Source organism: Plenodomus lingam (assembly GCF_022343315.1).
Source record: "Plenodomus lingam strain CAN1 chromosome Unknown contig_13, whole genome shotgun sequence".
Lineage (NCBI taxonomy): Eukaryota > Fungi > Ascomycota > Dothideomycetes > Pleosporales > Leptosphaeriaceae > Plenodomus > Plenodomus lingam.
The window spans coordinates 1,310,423-1,329,548 of NW_027093931.1; the positions used below are offsets into that span (position 1 = coordinate 1,310,423).

The 19,126-nt window shown below is 53.3% G+C and overlaps 5 protein-coding genes across 5 annotated transcripts; all 5 read left to right on the forward strand.

The window, feature by feature from the left end:
• Nucleotides 1-1,327: 1,327 nt before the first annotated feature.
• Nucleotides 1,328-4,174, forward strand: IAQ61_002044 (uncharacterized protein; the record flags this gene model as incomplete). Its single annotated transcript, XM_066095377.1, has 9 exons — nt 1,328-1,985; nt 2,031-3,057; nt 3,104-3,215; nt 3,268-3,360; nt 3,407-3,498; nt 3,551-3,630; nt 3,683-3,798; nt 3,849-4,014; nt 4,068-4,174. 9 exons carry the CDS (start codon nt 1,328-1,330, stop codon nt 4,172-4,174), a joined length of 2,451 nt encoding a protein of 816 aa, XP_065954861.1.
• A 1,699-nt stretch (nt 4,175-5,873) lies between these two features.
• On the forward strand, nt 5,874-7,352 carry IAQ61_002045 (uncharacterized protein; the record flags this gene model as incomplete). The annotated part of the gene is made up of 4 exons (XM_066095378.1): nt 5,874-6,198; nt 6,254-6,324; nt 6,379-7,055; nt 7,223-7,352. 4 exons carry the CDS (start codon nt 5,874-5,876, stop codon nt 7,350-7,352), a joined length of 1,203 nt encoding a protein of 400 aa, XP_065954862.1.
• Nucleotides 7,353-8,930: 1,578 nt separating this feature from the next.
• Nucleotides 8,931-10,506, forward strand: IAQ61_002046 (uncharacterized protein; the record flags this gene model as incomplete). Its single annotated transcript, XM_066095379.1, has 4 exons — nt 8,931-9,766; nt 9,844-10,263; nt 10,313-10,379; nt 10,462-10,506. The coding sequence occupies 4 exons, from the start codon at nt 8,931-8,933 to the stop codon at nt 10,504-10,506; spliced, it is 1,368 nt and encodes a 455-aa protein (XP_065954863.1).
• A 1,575-nt stretch (nt 10,507-12,081) lies between these two features.
• Nucleotides 12,082-14,572, forward strand: IAQ61_002047 (uncharacterized protein; the record flags this gene model as incomplete). The annotated part of the gene is made up of 3 exons (XM_066095380.1): nt 12,082-12,891; nt 12,962-14,126; nt 14,181-14,572. The coding sequence occupies 3 exons, from the start codon at nt 12,082-12,084 to the stop codon at nt 14,570-14,572; spliced, it is 2,367 nt and encodes a 788-aa protein (XP_065954864.1).
• Nucleotides 14,573-15,519: 947 nt separating this feature from the next.
• On the forward strand, nt 15,520-18,957 carry IAQ61_002048 (uncharacterized protein; the record flags this gene model as incomplete). Its single annotated transcript, XM_066095381.1, has 4 exons — nt 15,520-15,844; nt 15,906-17,602; nt 17,658-18,777; nt 18,950-18,957. The coding sequence occupies 4 exons, from the start codon at nt 15,520-15,522 to the stop codon at nt 18,955-18,957; spliced, it is 3,150 nt and encodes a 1,049-aa protein (XP_065954865.1).
• Between the last annotated feature and the right edge of the window lie 169 nt (nt 18,958-19,126).

Here is a 19,126-nt window from a genome sequence, read left to right on the forward strand (position 1 = left end):
AGGGGAGGGTCTGAAAGTACTCTAATTGCAACAAGAGGAGGTCCTGGAATAAGAAGGAGACTAACGATGGTTGTTAATTACGTGGTTAGGTAGGTTATAGGGTTGAAGGTCTTAGGGCTGAGGGTCTTTTAGGGGGTGTGATGTAAGCATGGTGTATGTGTGTGAAAGTTCTCTTTGTTGATGTTACTGTGGAGGCGAGAGTTGGGTTATATTCTTATATCTGTATAGACTTGTGTGTCGAGATGTTCTCTTGGAAAGACTGAATATCTATCGCAGCATAATCATACAATGACTACCCTTGCCATTGTGATTCTATACATGTTCCTCTCAGTCACTATTGAAGAAGCAATGTAGACAGACTGGGATGGAGGCATGACGGAGGTGCCAGTGGTGAAGGGTGAAGCTTGGGTTAGTTTCTCGCCCCCCTTGAGTGGCTTTATAGAATAAGATGCAAAGCATAGTGCTTAATGAACCACACTCTAAGCCCATACTAAAGTAGGAAGCAATGACTGACCTCTGCTATTAGATGTGACTCCGTGAAGGGTAGGAGCAAGTGAGGCTAAGACTACAAGTGGCCTAGCCTTGCCAAGCCACCCTTGAACCCTTCGATCGCGTCTGGATGCCCATCCATAAATCCACCCGCTCCCTGTATGCTGCCAACCATCAACTCTGCTAAATTGGCGCAGATTTACCTCGCTGTATTTGTGCTCTTCCACCGTTTTCAGCGTGCGTTGTGATATAATTATAGTTGTAAGTTCAGAGATTGCGATCGATCCTCGGACAGCAAGGTCACGTCAACTGCAGCATCACGGGATATGCGACCAGGTTACCTTTACTTACTTTGCAATAGAGGTTCACAAACAGCGTTCCCATATTCTGCGTCACTGGCCTATCTTAGCGGGGTGTCGCTTTCCTGTATATGCCGGGCGTGACGCGCCTTTTAGCATCCTGCCGACAGAGACGCACACCTACCTTGATCATCGAACACAACTGTATCGATGCGGTGGTAACATAGAGAGGAAGTAACGTCAGTATCCCCGATTTTGAACTTGCTTTGCGCGTCTGGTGTGCTAGATGGAACCATTCACATACGAACGTTGAATGTCAGACCAACTCCTTTTCTCGCCACCTCTATAATCTAACACGATATTCCATCAGCTTCCTTCCGAAATTGGTCTGATCAGGTCAGGCCTCTCGATCAAACTGCGACCGCAAATTTCCATTTGTCTTTAACTTGTGCTACGGGCTCTGGATTTGACCACATAAGCCGGTTGTCCCACTCGGTGTCCAGACTGATATTACCAAGCAGCTATCGAAAAGGACCGCAATGAATGAGGGATCTCAAGCCCGCTTCACTGGCGACTCTCGGGAGATGGAAGACGAAGATGTTCCCATGGGCGAGGACATCATCATGGACTCAACCGAGCCTAATGGTGATCTCATCCCAGAGACTGTCGCCCCTTCCGAGATATTTGGAGCTCCAAAAGGTTCTCATTTACCAAAGAAGGACCAGTTACCATTCCACAACCAGTCAAAAGTCTCGTCATTACTGCAATCAGAGTCCCGTCATTCAAGCTCACGTAGAACTACCGCGTCTCCTAGTGGCAGATCTGATCGAATGAGCATTTCACGGCCAGGGCTTGCGCGTCGCTCCAGCCCTCAAGTTCGCATCCCACCAAAGCCAAGGTCTTTGACTCTGCAATATCCGACATTAAGAACTGGACTAGTCTACGATCCTCGCATGCGATTCCATGCCGAGCTACCGGATTCTAGTCACGGCGCAGACGACATTCACCCTGAGGATCCACGGCGGATTCATTCAATCTTCGAGGAAATCAAACAGGCTGGACTTGTAGATGCCGTGAATGAGGAAGGAGACGCACGAGAAGACCAGTGTTGGCGAATCGGCATACGGCCTGCAACAAAACCCGAAATTCTCCTGATACACACGGAAGAGCATTACGCTTTCGTAGAATCCTTGCAATGTTAGTCTACACCTGTTTGAAACAATATGTACTTACTATAAATAGACATGGACGCCAGCCAGTTGAAACTGGAAGCGGAGCGATTAGATTCGATCTACTTCAACCGCTCGACCTATGATTGCGCACGGCTCGCAGCTGGTGGTGCAATTGAAGCATGCAAGGCGGTAGTCGAAGGCTCCGTACGCAATGCGATAGCTATCATCCGCCCGCCAGGACACCATGCTGAGAGCGACCAACCTTCTGGCTTTTGCATCTTCAACAATGTCCCAATTGCAATACGGGTGTGCCAAGACGCGTATCCTCAAACTTGTCGCAAAGTCTTGATACTGGACTGGGATGTTCATCACGGTAACGGCGTCCAGCACGCATTTTACAACGACCCCAACGTACTATACATCTCTTTGCACGTATATCGAAATGGCCACTTTTATCCTAATCTTCCTGATGGGAACCTCGACTATTGCGGAGACGGCCCTGGGGAGGGGAAGAATGTGAACATACCATGGGCGGAGCATGGCATGGGCGATGCTGAATACCTATACGCGTTCCAGGAAATCGTCATGCCTATTGCCACAGAATTCGATCCAGATCTTGTGATAATATCCGCCGGCTTCGATGCTGCAGAAGGCGATTTACTTGGCGGCTGCTTCGTTACCCCAGCGTGCTATGGTCATATGACGCATATGCTTATGAGGTTAGCCAAGGGCAAACTAGTCGTTTGTCTGGAGGGTGGCTACAACCTGCGGTCGATTGCGCGTTCTGCTCTGGCGGTGACAAGGGTACTCATGCTCGAGCCTCCGGATCGCTTGCGCGAAGATCTCGCAGCCCCAAAAGACAGTGCTGTCTATACTATTCAACAGGTAAAGCGACAACACTCGAGGTACTGGAAATCCTTGTATCCAAAGCATCTTGACAAGGCAGATCCTGGGTTCAAGGACACCGTTCGCCTACACGAGATTATTCGCGAATGGCAAAGCCAGCGACTGTCGCAGGAACACTTGATGGTCCCACTTGCTATTCCTACGAGTAAAAATGGGCTAGCACAAACTTTTGAGCACAATGTCATCGCAACGTAAGTCCTTCCAGTGTGGTCACTTATGCTTGCTAATGTCGAAAAGTCCGGAATTCATGGAAAGCAAGCCGCTCCTTGTCATTTTCCATGACCCGCCAAGCTTTCAAGATCAATCGGATCCCATCAGCGGGAAAAAGGAGTTCCACAATACTTGGCTAGTAAGTACTTGTACAGTCTAGCGCTGCTTAAACGCTGACTTTGAACGTGGAGACTGATGTGACAAAGAGGTATATTGACTGGGCCATTGAAAATGACTTCCAAGTCATTGATGTCAATATACCAAGGATCGTGGCAGTGGAAGAGGTAAGGACCCTTGTTAATTGCAATGTGACAATATTTAATCAGTCAGGACGAGTTTGGCTTTGTGAAATCCGACAACAGTACCGTTCGAGCGCAACGAGCACGCGAGCTGGCATCTTATCTTTGGGTAAACTACATAGAGTAAGTCTTCAACAGGTGTGTGGTCTTTACTGTTGCGTTAACACTTAATTAGGCCCAATGAAGCTACTCAAGTGTTTCTCATGGGCATCGGCGATGCGTATCTAGGTCTTGTAGACCTCTTGAGCCAACATGGTAAGGCCCTGGTCGAAATAATTATGCCAACGACCATATACTAAGCCAACAGAAAACACAACATATGATACAAGCCCAGTAGAGTTGCTGATTGGCTTCGTGGCCGAAACGACGATTCAATCGATCAAACGCGCCACGGACGACAACATCCAGTTTTGGTATCACGATGTAAGCTCCCATGGTAAATGATTAGGCCTCTGCTAATCCCACAAAAACAGCACACCAGAATCTTCGTCAAAAATAGCCATTATGTGTGGGACCCGTCACGCCAACGCAAAGTCCGTAGAAAGCTGGGTAACCTCGTCCGATCATCAAAGGACACATTAGATGACATGCTTGAGGAACACCTGGAGGAAATCAAAACGCTACTACTAGAGAAGAGAAGCGAGTATGACGAGAATAACGAGTCTTCAAGTCGTACTGACGAGGCACCGCAGAGCCTTGTTGGCGGACTCCGCAGCCCATCCCTACCAGGACCTTCAAGTACAACAAAACATTTCGAAGCGGGCGGGCGGCAAGAAAGCGTGGGGAAATTGCTTCGTAGCCCCAAGTTGCCACCGCTGGGCATGTTTGGCGTGTCCCCAACTGGTCCCCGAAGTCCCCGAAGTCCGATGAAGAGGACGTTCTAGGTGGTGGAGGACTGGTTCTTGACTTTCTTTCTTGGCGTGGTTAGCATGTCCTGGCGTTGGCCAAGAGATTGACTTTGATCTTGTAGCTTTTGGCAGAGTTGACCCGATACGCTTCTGTTTTTCTTGCAAAGTAGCGATTTCTGTTGGGCCTGAATGCGCGAACATCTCATTCAAGATTACGATATTGAGATTTAGCCGAGTGTACCTGGGGGGGGGGGGGATGTGGCAATAATGGTAGCTGTGTTGACTGCGGTACAGGTCCCCGCCACGACATGTGATGAATCTTCTTGCAAACATACATGATTGTTTGCGTCGAGTAGTGAGTGGTTACTTTGCGGACGGATAGATCCAGCCTATACACATGATCGTACCGTACTAGCAGGGAGTCTAACAGCTATAGGTGAAGGCTACCCCGCATGTCAGACGATATGCGGTGTGGCTTGTGGTACCAAACTCTTAATGCAAGCTGCAAGTGTGGTAGAGCTTCCTACCTGGGTACCAGTTTTGGCATGTTTATTCGCAAGAAATCTGTTGCTGCCCTACTAAATACGGCTTCGTTCTTTGATTCGTGGAGTACCATACCCGCTTGATTTGCATGCACATATACTTACTTGTACTGTATTGCTTTCGCGGGTATTCAGCCGATCTTGTCGCGCTAAGTCTTCTTTCGCTGTAGCGGCTTACCGACGGTGAGGGCGGGAGCTACATCCATCTCAGCTCCAACACACCTTTCACCTCATGGATAAAGATATCCACGCTATGTCCTGCCTCACGACACGCCACACAGCTGGAATTGACGACACCATAGTTCGTCACCATGTGCAATGGTGTTTACTTGCACGGCAGCGGAATCGTAAACCTCCATCATGACAGAGCCCTATCCAGTGCATCCAAAATAGCCCCCAAACTTCCTCCAGTAAGCGAGCTGCAAACTCATATGACAGCCTCCTACTCCGCCTTCCTATTACCGCCCGCCAAGTCTAGAACAGCAAGAGAAGGTTGGTGGTCGACTCCACTGTGGCTGCACGTCCAGAGTCTTGGGGAATCCTTTGTCCGTACCAACATCTGCATCATGGACAAGGAGGGCCTGATAGGCACATCCACTCAACTACGATGAGGTGCGCCACCGCATACACTCCGCCAGACTGATTGGCGAAGAATCAGCTGAGGCCGCCAGTGTGCCTATCGTAACGAGTACCGTGGTATGCTGATCCATGGCTGCAAGCCTGAGGCTGTGAAGTAATGGCATGCTTATGTAGAAGTAAGCTAGACCTGCACGCCTACCTACGTGAGTTGACGAGGGATTCTGGGCCATGGGCCAAGTCTGGTCATGCCATAAGATGAAGCCTGGTCAGCCCTAATGGAAGTGGGGTCTGTATGATTCTTTTCCTGGCTTTCGTCTTGCTGCATACCGTTACGAAGTGGTACAACTGGTTTCCTGTACTGTCACCTCTCCGTTGTGAATCATTGCCCACGACACTCCGTTGTCGCACTGCGGAGATAGTTTGGTAAAAGTTTGCTCTGCACTCCTCGGATCGTCAACCAGCGGGACCTAGATGAGTGCGTTGTGGCGCTTGCGAAGATAAACGGATATTCTCTTAGCTAGAGAGGGAGATGGCGCGATCGTCAATCATAAAGCTCGTCTCTGGCCTTGCGCTCGGGCAGTGGTTGACACCATCCGTCTTTGCGCAGACTCAGACTATATCAGAGGATTACAATGGGGCTACGACACTGATAGCAACTACCGTAGCACCTTCATCATCGGCGTTGCCAACTTCCTCGCGCGCGCCACAGACGCATACCATTACGGCTGGAAATGGGGGATTCAGATTTACTCCACAGGAGATCTCCAATGTTTCCATTGGGGATACGATAAACTTTGAATTTTGGCCGCCTGACCACAGCGTCGCGAGAGCCGACTTTGGTAGCGCTTGTGTGCGTATGTTGATCGGGATCCAGCACCTCCTGGCTGGCACGTACTGATTCTACCGCAGCATACGAGTATACTGGCAAGAATAGGACGGGGTTCTGGTCAACCACGCAATGGGTCAAGGATGCCTCTGAGGTATGTCAAGGTAAAGCCACACGTCCAGACTTACCGGCTGATATCCACGTCAAGATCACTCACTGGAACCTTTTGATTAATAGCACAGAGCCCATATTCTTCTACTGCGCAGCACCCAACTCCTGCATCGGCGAGCACATGGTCGGCGTCATCAACCCCAACTCGACGCACACCCTCGCCAAACAAATCGAGTGGGCAGAGAATGCAGACTTCCAAGTCGCACCTGGGGAGCCCATCCCCGCCGAAGCAGGAACCTCGACCACCTTTGCCAACGCCCCGGCCTCTTCTTCGTCGCCCTCGAGCGCGGAAGCACCCACCGACAGCTCCTCCTCGCACAAGCTCTCCGGCGGCGTCATCGCCGGCATCGTAGTCGGGGTCGTGGCCTTCATCGTCGTCTGCGCCGCCCTCTTCTACTTTGTCGGGCGGTCCAAATCGCTCAAGGAGAACCTCAAGCGCAAAGATGCAAATGCCCCTTCCAACAACGCCGATGCCCACCTGTCCATGTCGCAGTATGGAAGCGGCGGGTTGGGTTCTCCGGGCCATCATCCTGCTACTGGCTACCCTTCCCCTCCTGGCCCGTATGGCTCGCCCGGCCAAAACGAGTATGGATTTGCGTCGCCGCCCTTGTACGCGCAGCATGGGGCTGGGGAGCAGTATCCTGGTGGTTGGGGGACGCCGGCGCAACAGCAACAGGCGCATTTGAGTATGATGAGTGGGATGAGCCAACAGCAGTAAGTCGCTTTTTTTTCTTCTTATTTCTTTCCTTACGCCATCTCTCTTTTTCTCTTCTTCCCATGTTATTGTCACAATCGTTTTCGTGGTGGTTGGCATATCAGGTTGCAATGGGACCTGAGTGTATTTGTGACTTGGTTGGGCTAATTGTGTGCAAATATTGTAGAATCGACGAATTGAAATATGCAAGTGCAAGGTCGAGTTCGCAGCCTGCGCCTGCCGAGTTGCAATCTTGGACGCCGGCGCAAGAGGGGTATTCGGTCGAGTTGGAGGCGAGAGGGGGGCAGGCAAAGTAGAGGAGAGGAAAAGAGGAGGGGGGGGGGGTGGGGGATGTGGATGGGATGGGATGGTGGAATGGTGTTTTGCATTGTATTTTTCTGTCTTCAATATATGTTGGCAAGGGTGTTTCTAATCATGAACTGCCCTCTTTTTTTTTCCCATTCTCTTTTCATCTCTCTAATTTTGTCTCTTCGTATTACGTACATGTCCGACTGAAAAGCCAAGCCTAGGGCAGTCGTGGTCTGCGTCAAAAAGGCGGGTTATAGGCCGATTATCTATCATGATGTAGTTTATTTAGTTTATCATCCCTTTGCCTGACTGTGACTAGGATTGTAAGAGATGAGATGGCGTGTGTATGTGGCAAGACGTGCATCAAGTTAAAGTATTACTCTAGAACCACCCACGTTTTCTTTCTCCCAGCGGCGTTGGCGGGGTATCTTTCAAGGTAAATGGCCAGATTGGGACTGGCGTGGATGTATTTTCAATGTTACAGGCGAGGGGCGCGGGAAGTCAGAAAGGGAACGTACTGAGGGTGGAATGTCGTCACAGGGTTTGGGGAGGTGTTGTAGTTGTGTTGAGTCCAAGTCGTATGCCACAGGTGGAGTGTACACACCTTGATTATCTCTTGGTCTCTACGACTCTATGTAGCTAGGTAGCATAGTGGACGATGGCTCGGAGGTTGAAGATGGTTGGACGTTGGCATTGGGGGCTCTAGATTGCTGTGCGCTGTGCTATTGGACGGTACCGCTCTCCGCTTCTTCTGGGCACAGCATAGGCAAGTGAAGAGAAGAGAAGAGAAGAGAAGAGAAGAGAAGAGACGTGAAGTGAGGTGAGGTGAAGGTGAAATGGTGGAATACATCAAAGTGCCATGATGAAAGCTTGTACTCTACACAGTGCCTACTGGCGTGTGCAAAGTTGCGGTGTGGAGAGAGGACCCCTTGTTGTCTCGTCAGCGGCTTGCTGTGCTGTGTAGGTAAGATGGATGCAGGCACACTCAGCATACTATTGCCTAGAAGTCGTTGGTTTTTGCACAGTGTAACTGCAAGGTAGTTTGCGTGGAGTCGACTCTACCGAAGTTGATCTCTCAACCAGCGCGGCCCAATGACATGCGCTGTTGTAGCAACGTGTGGGAGGTAGCTGGCCACTATGGCCACTTACGATTTTCCTTACTCTCTCCCGCCAACTCTGGCCAGCCTGGTACCGTCCACTGCCACCGTCGCCCCAAGTTCCCGCACGCCGCACACCCCGGCCAAGCCTTTTTCACAACGGGTCCCCCCTCCCCTCCCCTCTCATCCCCTCTCCTCCCTTCATCGCCAATGGCCATGGGCCTCTTCACCTGGCACCCGTCCATGAAGCCTCTGCCCGCCAGCATCATCCTCCGCACGCCCTGAGTCTGCTGTTGCTGCTACTGCCGTGCTACTACTGCTGGTAGCTGCTGCCTCAGCCTCAGTCTCCTCTGCCTCAGTCTTTTTCTCTGCCTCTGCCTTCGCTCGGACTATGACGCTATCGGCCCAATGCTGCGGGCCTCGACATCGCCAACCCTAGCTCCCTAATTCACGACCCAGCACGCCCTTCGTCCATGGGCGATGCTCGACATGCTAACTTCCTCGCCAACCATCTCAGCGCCCTCGTCGCCCTCGACTGCATTCCACGCCTCTGCCCATCGCCCGTACCATGCCTCGCGACGCACCTCGGCCTCCTCTACCAGCGCCCACTCTCCCCGCTTCGCCTTGACCAGCGCGCCCGCCCGCCGTTTGGACGCGCCCACAACTCCACGGCCTGCCTTTGTAGCGCCTTTGCCCGTGGCTGCTGCTGCTTCTGCTTCTGCTTCGACCACCGCGCCCGCACCGCAGAGTGAGACCCAGATCCAGAGCCAGAGCCAGAGCCAGTGCCAGTGCCAGAGCCACAGCTGCAAACCCAACTACGCAGACGCAAGCACCCAATATACTCCCGACGGCCTGCCCCCTACCTACCGTGCCCCACAAACAGCCCCCGACATTGCCAACTGCACCTCTCTCGACTCGGCGGCACCCAACGCTTCTGCCATTGCGCATACACAGCGGGGGCACGCCTCCGCTAGGCCCGTCGTTACGGAGCCCCCAGAACCCAAACTGCGGCTCGATCCGCAGCCTCTCTCTCCCGCACACCATGTCCAGCCCCAGACCCGACGGACGCCCAAGCAGAAAGCAGAGGGCTCCCCCGACCACGTTGCGACACACAAGGGAGCGAGCACCGTCTTGCACGTGTCTGCCTCCCCCGCCAAGCGAGTCCGACCCGAGCAAGACCGGCATGTCAAGGTGATGCCGCTGCAGTATGAGACGTGCGATGTCCAGGATCTTGGTGTGCTCATCTCGGATATGCTCATGGAGCTCGTCCGTCTAAATGATGGATATCCTCTTCGTGACGGCACTCTTACGCGCTTCCATTCAAGGTACGTTGCATGGCAAAACCACTTGTCCCACAACCCACCCCAAAACAATCTACTGACGTCTTTTTCTCCCCCTACAGAGCCCCTCCTGGCATATCAGTCCGCGACTATCTGTCCCGTCTCATCGTCCACGCCACACTCTCCCCTCCCATCCTTCTCTCCATGGTCTTTTATGTAGACAAATTATGCGCCATGTATCCCGCCTTCACCATCAGCAGCCTCACGGTCCATCGATTCCTCATCACCGCAGCCACAGTGGCAGCAAAGGGCCTCAGCGATAGCTTCTGGACAAACAGCTTGTACGCGCGTGTGGGTGGTGTCAGTGTCCGAGAGTTGGCCCTGCTCGAGCTGGAGTTCTTGCGTAAGCTGGACTGGCGGATAGTCCCCAAGCCCGAGGTGCTGGTAGACTACTACAAAGGTCTAGTCGATCGCGGCACTGGATACGTCATGGAGAAGGAGTCAGAGACAGAGGCAGCAGCTAGTGCTAATCAGGCGCACTCGTCCAATGGGTCCGCGACTGGAATACACACCCACTCTACCAAAACATAGCGAAGGCGGCGTGATTCTTTGGCGTTTCCTGCCCTCACTGCCCTCATTCGCTGTTCGACTGCGAATGGTGAGGAAAAATAAATCCCCCCTCTTCCCCCCTTCCACGCCATACGCACATGGTGGTCTCGAGGGCTCATATTTCGAACTAGGCTCGTGGAAGGCGAACCGTCTTGAATACCAACACCAAACGTTAGCAACATCGTGGCCGCGTCTGTATGGCAGAGAGACACTGGTCTTGGTTGATTAGTCGTGAAGCATGACTCGAGGTTGAGCCACGCCGACAAGAAGCCCTGGACGACCTACAGCTGTCATTTCCAAGGGACATGCGGTGCGCTCAACCATGGCCATGGCCATGCTGTTGCACACCACAACTGTACGGCACGGCTCGTTACAGCCCGCTTGCAGCGGGGCCGTAGGCTGCAGTATGACAACACGAAGAACAGACTTGCAGCCATGCAAGGTCCCTGAACGAATGAGGAGGCAGGCGTAGGATGCGAGGTGCAGTGCAGTTGCAAAGGGCAGAATGCACGGCCCTACTGTAAGGCCAGTATGCAGGACCGAGATGGAATTGCGGCGAGGACGTTATTGGTAGATAGCCTTAGTGGATATGACAATCAACCTCTCTATTGAACGGGATCATTGTGTGCTTTCTTGAGCCATGAGATGACGAGACCATGGGGAAGGACAGCTAGGAGCGTCCGTCACGACTCACGAGTAACGTGGACGAGTAAGATGACCCCGCCCAAGTCGACCCCGGTCCGGTCAGCTACGGCCGTGCTAAAGAAGTGAGGCTAAGCTAGGTAAGACTCGCTCGACTTGGGGGAGGGAGGGGACAGGGACTTTTGGCTTCATGCCAGGTATCGTGCATCTTGCGTCTTGCCTCGCAGCAGCAGCAGCAGCAGCAGCAACGGCAAACGGCAACAGGAGAGCAGCAATAGCGAGGAAACAGAGGAGTCGGCCAGGGCGTGCCTATAGTGCGACGCGAAGAATGGAAGCCATGCGCGTGCGACATCCAGCACTAGTTACCAGACCCTCTCTGTCCTCTGTCCTCTACCGCTATCCTCTGTCTCTGCTTCTGTCTCTGTCTCTGTCTCTGTCTCTCTCCACTCCCTCCCTCCCTCTCCCTCTCCCTCTCCCTCTCCCTCTCTCTCTCCCCCCTCAGTCTACTAGAAACACAGCCCCTCCCCTCCCCAGGCTACCGGTATAAGCGACCTGGTCTGACACTGCTGGGCCCTGGCATGAAACGATTGACTGCTCCATCTGCATCCATCTTCCACACCATACCTAGCCTGTCAGACGTCTCCACCCCCACTACGTTCCTGACTGTATTACCTACTTCACGCTAGGAACCACCACCACTGGGCCAACCACCAAGACCTTTCGGAGATCCCACCTGACACCCCGCGGTAGACGCGTCCACTCCCCACGCTCACAATAGCGGCCGTAGCGCGACTACTACAGGAGGGTGGGCAAGAAGGTACTATGAGGGTGAGTGCAGGTGGTATAGCTAGGGCTAGGTAGCCTGGTAGCTGTCACGAGAGCTACTCACCCCCCGAGCATGCCCCCCCCCCCCCCCAACCCCAACCCCAACCCCAACCCCAATCCCATGTCCCATCTACAGCTGCAGTTGATTGCACCTGAGCATCACCTCCCTCCTCCCCCTATCCCAAATCCTCATGTCATGTAGAAGACTTGCCCATCGACCGGTACTAATCCGCCCGCCAGAGCCCCACGTAATTCCATGCAACCAAGACTGCTATGCACACGAGATGACCTCTGAATACGTCCACTGGGAACCTACTACCCACAAGTACCATGCGGCACAATGGGCTGTGCCCTTTCCTGAAGCCCCTCCAGCGCCTTGCGCGGTGCCCCATGCCTTTCCCGAGCCCTGTGGCCAGCTTGCCGCCGGCTTCAACCAGCTCCAGGTCGGCAAGGTGTCCAAGTCGCGAACCAACCCCGTAGTCTCGCGTTCGCGCATCGTCAGACATGGCTCCCAACCCACCACCACACGTCCCTCCTCGAGCGGCGGCGAAACCCACATGATGATCCCACGATCGCTTGCCCCGGCAAGACGCTCCGAGTCCTACTCGCAACCAACACCCCTCGAAGAGTTTCGCAAGTCGAGACGATGGCCGCCAGCTGGCTACCGACAAGACGATGCGCTGACGCCGGAAGAGGCCGAGGATTTGATCTGTGCCGGCGCATCCACCTTCAAGGGCTACTTGGACATCATACACAATGCACCAGAAGGGTACGAGCGCTACTATGCCGTCATGGAGTCGGAGCATCAAAGCCGGACGGACCGCTCACCGTTCCAGCAGCCAGCCTATAGGGACATGTCACTCAACATGACGGGTGCATCAGACAGTCAATTCCCATGGCTGTCACAAGAGCAGCCTTGCATGGCGTACGCCTTTGGAAAGAGTGCTGGAACGACTACGCTGAATTACTCGGTCAGCAAGTCTAGCCACAGCGTTCCGCCCACCAAGTTTGCCGGCGAAACAAAACCACGCAAGATCAAGTTTCTGCAAATCCTTGACCGGTTGCAGCAGCTTGAGAGTGGGCTCCAGGAAGATGTTAGTCCCCCGTCCCCCGTCAGAGGAGGCAAAATAATTCGGTTCACAATGTCCTAACGATGGCCGCTAGGATCCCGAAGAAATGTACAGGTACCTCTACAGTACTCTGATTGAAGACCCCGATCGATTTGGTGACAATCGACACATCGAGATTGACCAGCAAATCGCAGACTTGATCGCAGTGTTGAGCAGTCCGCAGTGGAAGGATTTCTCTCTGCCCAAGAACCAGGTAATTGCGAAATTCTTCGATGCTGCAGATCAGCACAAGAAGCAAGAGTTCTTTCATCAGTTGCTTCTTTCCGTGGAACTCTATCTTCGGATACATTCCAAAAAGCACACAGACAAGGCAAAGCGAAAGCTCATCAAACAACTACCGCCCATCATCACATGGGACCTAGCCGTTGCGCAGCGTTGGCTTGAGAATATGGAGATTACCAAGGAACGTGTATCCTCTACCTCAAGCACCTTTAGTTTCGAACTCAAGAGTAAGAAGAGACAAAAGGAAGCTTTAAGATACTTTGCAGAAACACTCAAGTGGCCCAACATTGATGAGGTGGAGTATATTCTTGACGAGCAAGATGCGGACGAGAAGGCGGTTGAGGATCGCTCCGCAGACGCCATGTCCTGGTTTTCGGGCATCATACTGCCGGGCAAGACACTGCCGTGGCTCATCATGAACAGTTTGATTGACTGCGATCGTAACACAGGAGACGCTCTGAAATTTCTTACACACATGCAACCCGCATCTGGCTTCCAGTACCGCGCCAATACCTATTGGTCCTCGCAATGCATTGTTGGCAAGGTACTGGGAGCAGCACGGGGTGTCAAGCAAATCGCTGGCTGGATAGGCCCATGCATATACACTCCCGATCTTAAGCGCACAGAATGTGTAAGGGTCAAGCAACGAGAATCGTCTGACCCACGGCTTGCTGCCATCGACGTAGAATCTATGGGTGAGCGGACCAATCCTCTGGGCTCGATTGAGACGAGCTACCCGATAGATGACTATGAGGTTCCCATGCCAGACTTGGAAGATGTTACCGATTTGATCCGGATCGAGAAGCTGAGCTTTGCACCAGCCAAGGATCAACCTTCCTCTACGCGGCAATTGCCTGGCGCGCCGCTGTTGTTCGACGCTGCCATTTACTTTGCATGTGGTGGTACGAGTTGGCCGATGAAGCTGCGATATGATGTCGACTTCATTAACGCCTTCCCGTGCCATCAGGGCCCACATGGTGAGCTGCCATGACATTTGCTGAATTGTAGAGTCTAGACTAACAGCCGTGCAGTCCTTTTTTACGACTTTGCTTACACTGCCATCAAGATTGACGATGGCCTGGTCGACATCAAAGACTGGGACCTTCAGTCTGGCCGCACTTCCCGCCCCAACTCGTCCAAATCGTCTCCGGGAAAGAAGGCACTTACGATAGGTCCCATCAAAACAGCCCACGAGCAAGTCACCAAAGTGCTAGCCATTGAAGCTCTCGGCGTTAGCGATAACGAAGTCTTTGCGCGAGCGTGGTGTGCCCATCATGGCCACAGTGCAGTGATAGCAAACATCAAGGAGACGTGTATGGCATGTGCCATCCGCGAGGCATACGCGGCATGTGTGTCTGTGGTCATATTGACCGAAGGTGGAATTGAGAAAGAGAATGATACGGAATTTCTGGGATACTTTTGAAACGTACCCTTTGAAACGAGCTTGTGCGCTTTCGAGCCAGCCATATGGTCTTTGCTGTTTGGGCATTTACACACTTTCTTTTTCGGCATGGCAATAACGGCGTGGCAGACCATTAGACGAGCTTTTGCCGTTTTTCTTGCTTTGTCTTTGTTTGCTTCTTGCTAGGGGATAGGAGACTGGGGGTTGGGGCATTTACGACTTGGATTATTGCATTTTAGCAGTGGGGTTATGACGAGCAGGATGGGTTGGAGTTGCATGGGAGGTTATGACTGTGTACTGTTATACTGGGCGGGTGTTGGACGGGTTGATGGTTCATGGCTATGGTTTATGTTGTCCGGGTTATGATTACGGTTGAAAGTCATGATTATGTTATGAGTATGTATCTATGTGTTATGAATACGAGTATGTTTGACTTGGATGATTGCGAAGATGGCTTGTTGGCTTCCCTAGCTTTTGGCTGGGCACGTAGGTGAAGTATGTAGTTGCAAGGAGTCACGTGCTGATAAGAGAAAGCGCAGCCCCAGACGTCAGAAGATGGAACGGCGCATGGATGCATGTTGTCCCGCGCAACGTTCATCGGCCGGGCAAGACTCCCTTCAAAAGTGGACAGCAGCATCCCTGCGCGGACACGTACATAGAAACACACAGCCCCTCCTCGAGCTTCCCTGGATTGATTTCTGGGCATTCACGACTCAGTGCACAGATGCCTCACAGTCAATAGACGTCGACTCTGGCTGCGGAGATCTCCCCGCAACATTTCACTCTTGGAGCACGAGCACCGAGAGCTGCCTGCCGTACACCCACCGGCCATTACCGGTACGCGTACCATTGTCCCCAACAGCGCATCTGTACACCTGAGAGCCCCTCTCTGGTGCACACCGCGTCCGCCACCTCGTTTTTCGGTGGTAGCACCTACGCCTCACTCTCCATTCGTTGTCCGTTACGCCATGGGCCGATCCTCGATTCCTGCTGCGCTCGCCGAGCTCTCGAATCCCAGCACAACTGAAGCGCAAGTCTCGGCTCTGCAAAACCTCAAAAACGAGATTGTCGGACACGAGCAGCGCAAAGAGCTGGCAATCACACATGGCGTTGTGACACCGCTGGCGGGACTGCTGCGCTCCGAGGCGAGAAAAGGTGGGAAGAGGAGGAGAAATGGCACGAATGGACACGGCTCAAGCAATTTCAGGGAGACGAGAAGGACTCCATCGGACTGGACTGTTGAAGACGAATTGCGATTTCAGGCGACGCTCGTTGTTGGCAGCCTGGCGAACGGTGAGTGAATGACGTTGTGAAGGGTTACCCTGGTGACGATTTGCTCATGCATGAAATATAGGTGGACCAGCGTTTATTGCCCCATTGCTTGAAGGCAATATCCTTCCCCCTCTTCTCGAAGCACTACGGCCCAGCGAGACCCCGCCCAAGCTCGTCACCACGACCCTCAATAGCCTCAATCAGATCGTCAACGCGGTTGCGCAGGAAAAGCCTTGGGTCGACATGTCGGACACCTCTTCGAGGGCATCGCTCGCCTCCGCTGTCAACGAGTCTATATACACGAAGGCGGCCGTTGAGAGTCTAGCGGAGGTGCTCTTTCAGCCCGCCGGGACGACGAGGGTCAATCAGCAGATTGAGTCAGCAGTCCGACTGATTATGAGGACATGCCGGGAGGATTATCAGAAGAAGATGCTCGTCGAAGCTGGCATCCTTGACCTGTTGGCGGATAAGCTGGCCGCTGTTGCAGTAGCGGATGATCGTGTCCCTGCAAACACAGAGACGAGGCAATCGATACGTGACCAGCTTCCTCGTTCATGCCTGCCAGATCTCCTGGAAGCTATATCAGCCATCATCAGGGACTCATACTATTACACTGCGCGATTCATCTATTCGCAAGCGATACAACAAGTCTTTGGTTGGCCCAAGGAGCGATCCACAGCAACACACGAAGGCTCTACAACCCAATCACAAGCTGCGTCTTGGGATAAGCTGATCCCGCGAGTACAAACTATGACGAGTAAATCGGACCCCTACACCAAATCATGGCCGGCCCTTGGCGCATACCCTTCTGCGACGGGCGATAGCTACGCTCGCTTACCGAGCATTGAGAGTCTGCAGCAAAATTCGAGTCGGAGTGTGATCACGGACGAATCCGAGTCTCCGCTGTTCATATGGCTCATGTATGTGGCGCGACGAGGCGAAGGCCGGGAACGTCTGTCTGCATGCTGGTTGTTGGCGTTGTTGAAGAAGTTTGGTGACCGGTGGCCATTGAATGATCCGTCCAAGACGACGCGGGAACGTCACTTTTCATACCTGATTATTCCACTCGTGGAGAAGATGATTGAAGAGTCGAATCCAACGTCGGAGCAAGCGAAGAAAGCCAATGCCTCGAGTCCAGCAGCCCGAGAGGAGATGCGCTTTGTGCTGGAACGCGCACCACTTGTACTCGCTGAGCTCATTGCGGGAAATAAATCACTGCAGAATGTAGCCGTCTCTGCGCGCACCTTGCCGACGCTCATTCAAATTCTCAAGAAATCGTTTGATGTTCCTACCGCGTCCTCTAAGCCTCTCTGGCAACCAAGGTCATCTTCGCACGAGGTCAGAGATCCTTCAGTCGACCCAGCATCGTCCACTCTCGGCAGACCTGGTCTCAGTGCAGATTTGCTACATGCATACAAGTACAGAGAGAGTTCTCTCCTAGCGCTGGCAGCCATAGCTGGCGACCAGGACTCGCTGAAGAAGCTTGTCATTGAAATGGGAGCTGCGACGCACATTATTGAGGCTCTCGTACCGTACAGTGAGAGCACTGAAGGCGCAGCGTCGTCGACGAAAGAGGGAAACCCCGATGCTGTGCTCATTGCTGCTTGTAAAGTTACCCGCTCGTTGTCGAGATCAGTCAATGTGCTTAGGACGAGCTTGATTGATCATGGCGTAGCACAGCCTATCTTTGAGCTGCTGTCGCATCCCAGTGTCAAGGTTCAGATTGCGGCTACTGAGGTCATTACGAATCTGGTACTGGATGTGTCGCCTATGCGCACTGTGAGTCAAGCAATGTAATTTTTAATCAATCTTAAAGCTAATATGGGTATAACAGGAGATAATCGAGTCTGGTGTTCTCAAGACTCTTTGTGAGCAATGTCGATCGGCCAACTTTGATCTTCGCTTTGGCAGTCTCTGGGCATTGAAACATTTGTGTCTTGGCCTGCCGCACGCGATGAAGGTGCAGTGCTTGGAAGAGCTCGGTGTTGGCTGGCTAGTACAAGTGCTCAATGGTGAGCCAAGCAAGCCTACTATGGGAACGCCAAATGCAGCAGGAGAGCAAGTTGACCTCCTCAATGCGGTTGATGAGCCTCGCATGGATGTGGACGACGAGCCATCGTCCGAAGAAGACGAGGATGAAGAAGCCATGACGGAGAATATACCAACTCTGCGCCAACACCAACCTCGTGGATCACGATATACGAGTCAGACCAACATTCGGGACCGATTGCAACAGATTAAAAACGACGAGCAAGATGGTCGACTCAACAGTGAACGCGACGATATTCGCATCCAGGAGCAAGCCTTAGACTTCATCCGCAACTTCATTTCCGAAGACAAAGCTTCTGGCGAAATGATTGACCACCTCCTCAAGACCTTTGGCCACAGTCGCTTCTTCGACCTCCTCGACGCCAAAATCCGACCCAAGAACTCGTCCCTCGCCACAACAACCCCTTATACCCAAACCGCACCCAGCACCCCCAATCACTGGTCCACGGCCTCTCACCGCCCATCCTCCTCCTTCTCCGCCTCCACCAACGCCCTCAACTCACCCAACTGGGCCGCCTACCCAGCCACCGAACTCATCCTCGCCACCATCTTCATCCTCGTCCACCTCGCCAACGGCCGCCCCGCACACCGCTCCCTTCTCATCTCCCAGACCTCGCTCATGCAACACGTGCTCCCCATCTTCACCCACCCGCGCCGCGACGTGCGTGTCGCATGCGCCTGGATGCTGCTCAACCTTGTCTGGGTCGAGGACCACACGGACGAGGCGGCGACGCGTGAGCGCGCCGCCCTGCTGCGCCAGCTCGGCTTTGAAGAGGCGGCCCGGATGCTGGGCCGCGACGTGGATTTGGATATCAAGGAGAGGGCAAAGACGAGCATCGAGCAGTTTGCAAAGTTGCTCGGCGAGGGCGTCTGGAATTCTAGTGCTGGGTTTTCTTCTTCTTCGGGTAGGGGGGGCGCGGCGGCGGGGACGTCGGGGGCCGGTGTGGGCGCGGGTGCGGGTGCGGGGGCGAATGTCGGGGGTGGGCAGAGGTTTGGTGGTGGGGAGGGGGTGTTGAGGAGGGGTGGGTGGGGGGAGGCGGGTACGTGAGCTTACTGTAGCTTGAGAGATGGCTATAGTTGGATGAGCGTGATGGGGGTTAAGATGGATGGGGAGGCGTGAGTGGCGCTGTTATTGTAGTTTCTCGGATTGCGGTAGGGTAGGGTAGGGTAGGGTAAGGGTGTGTTGTGTATAAGAGAGTGAGTACCACATGTTTGCTAGTGTGAAAGTCAATGTCGATGTCAATGCGTACTGTT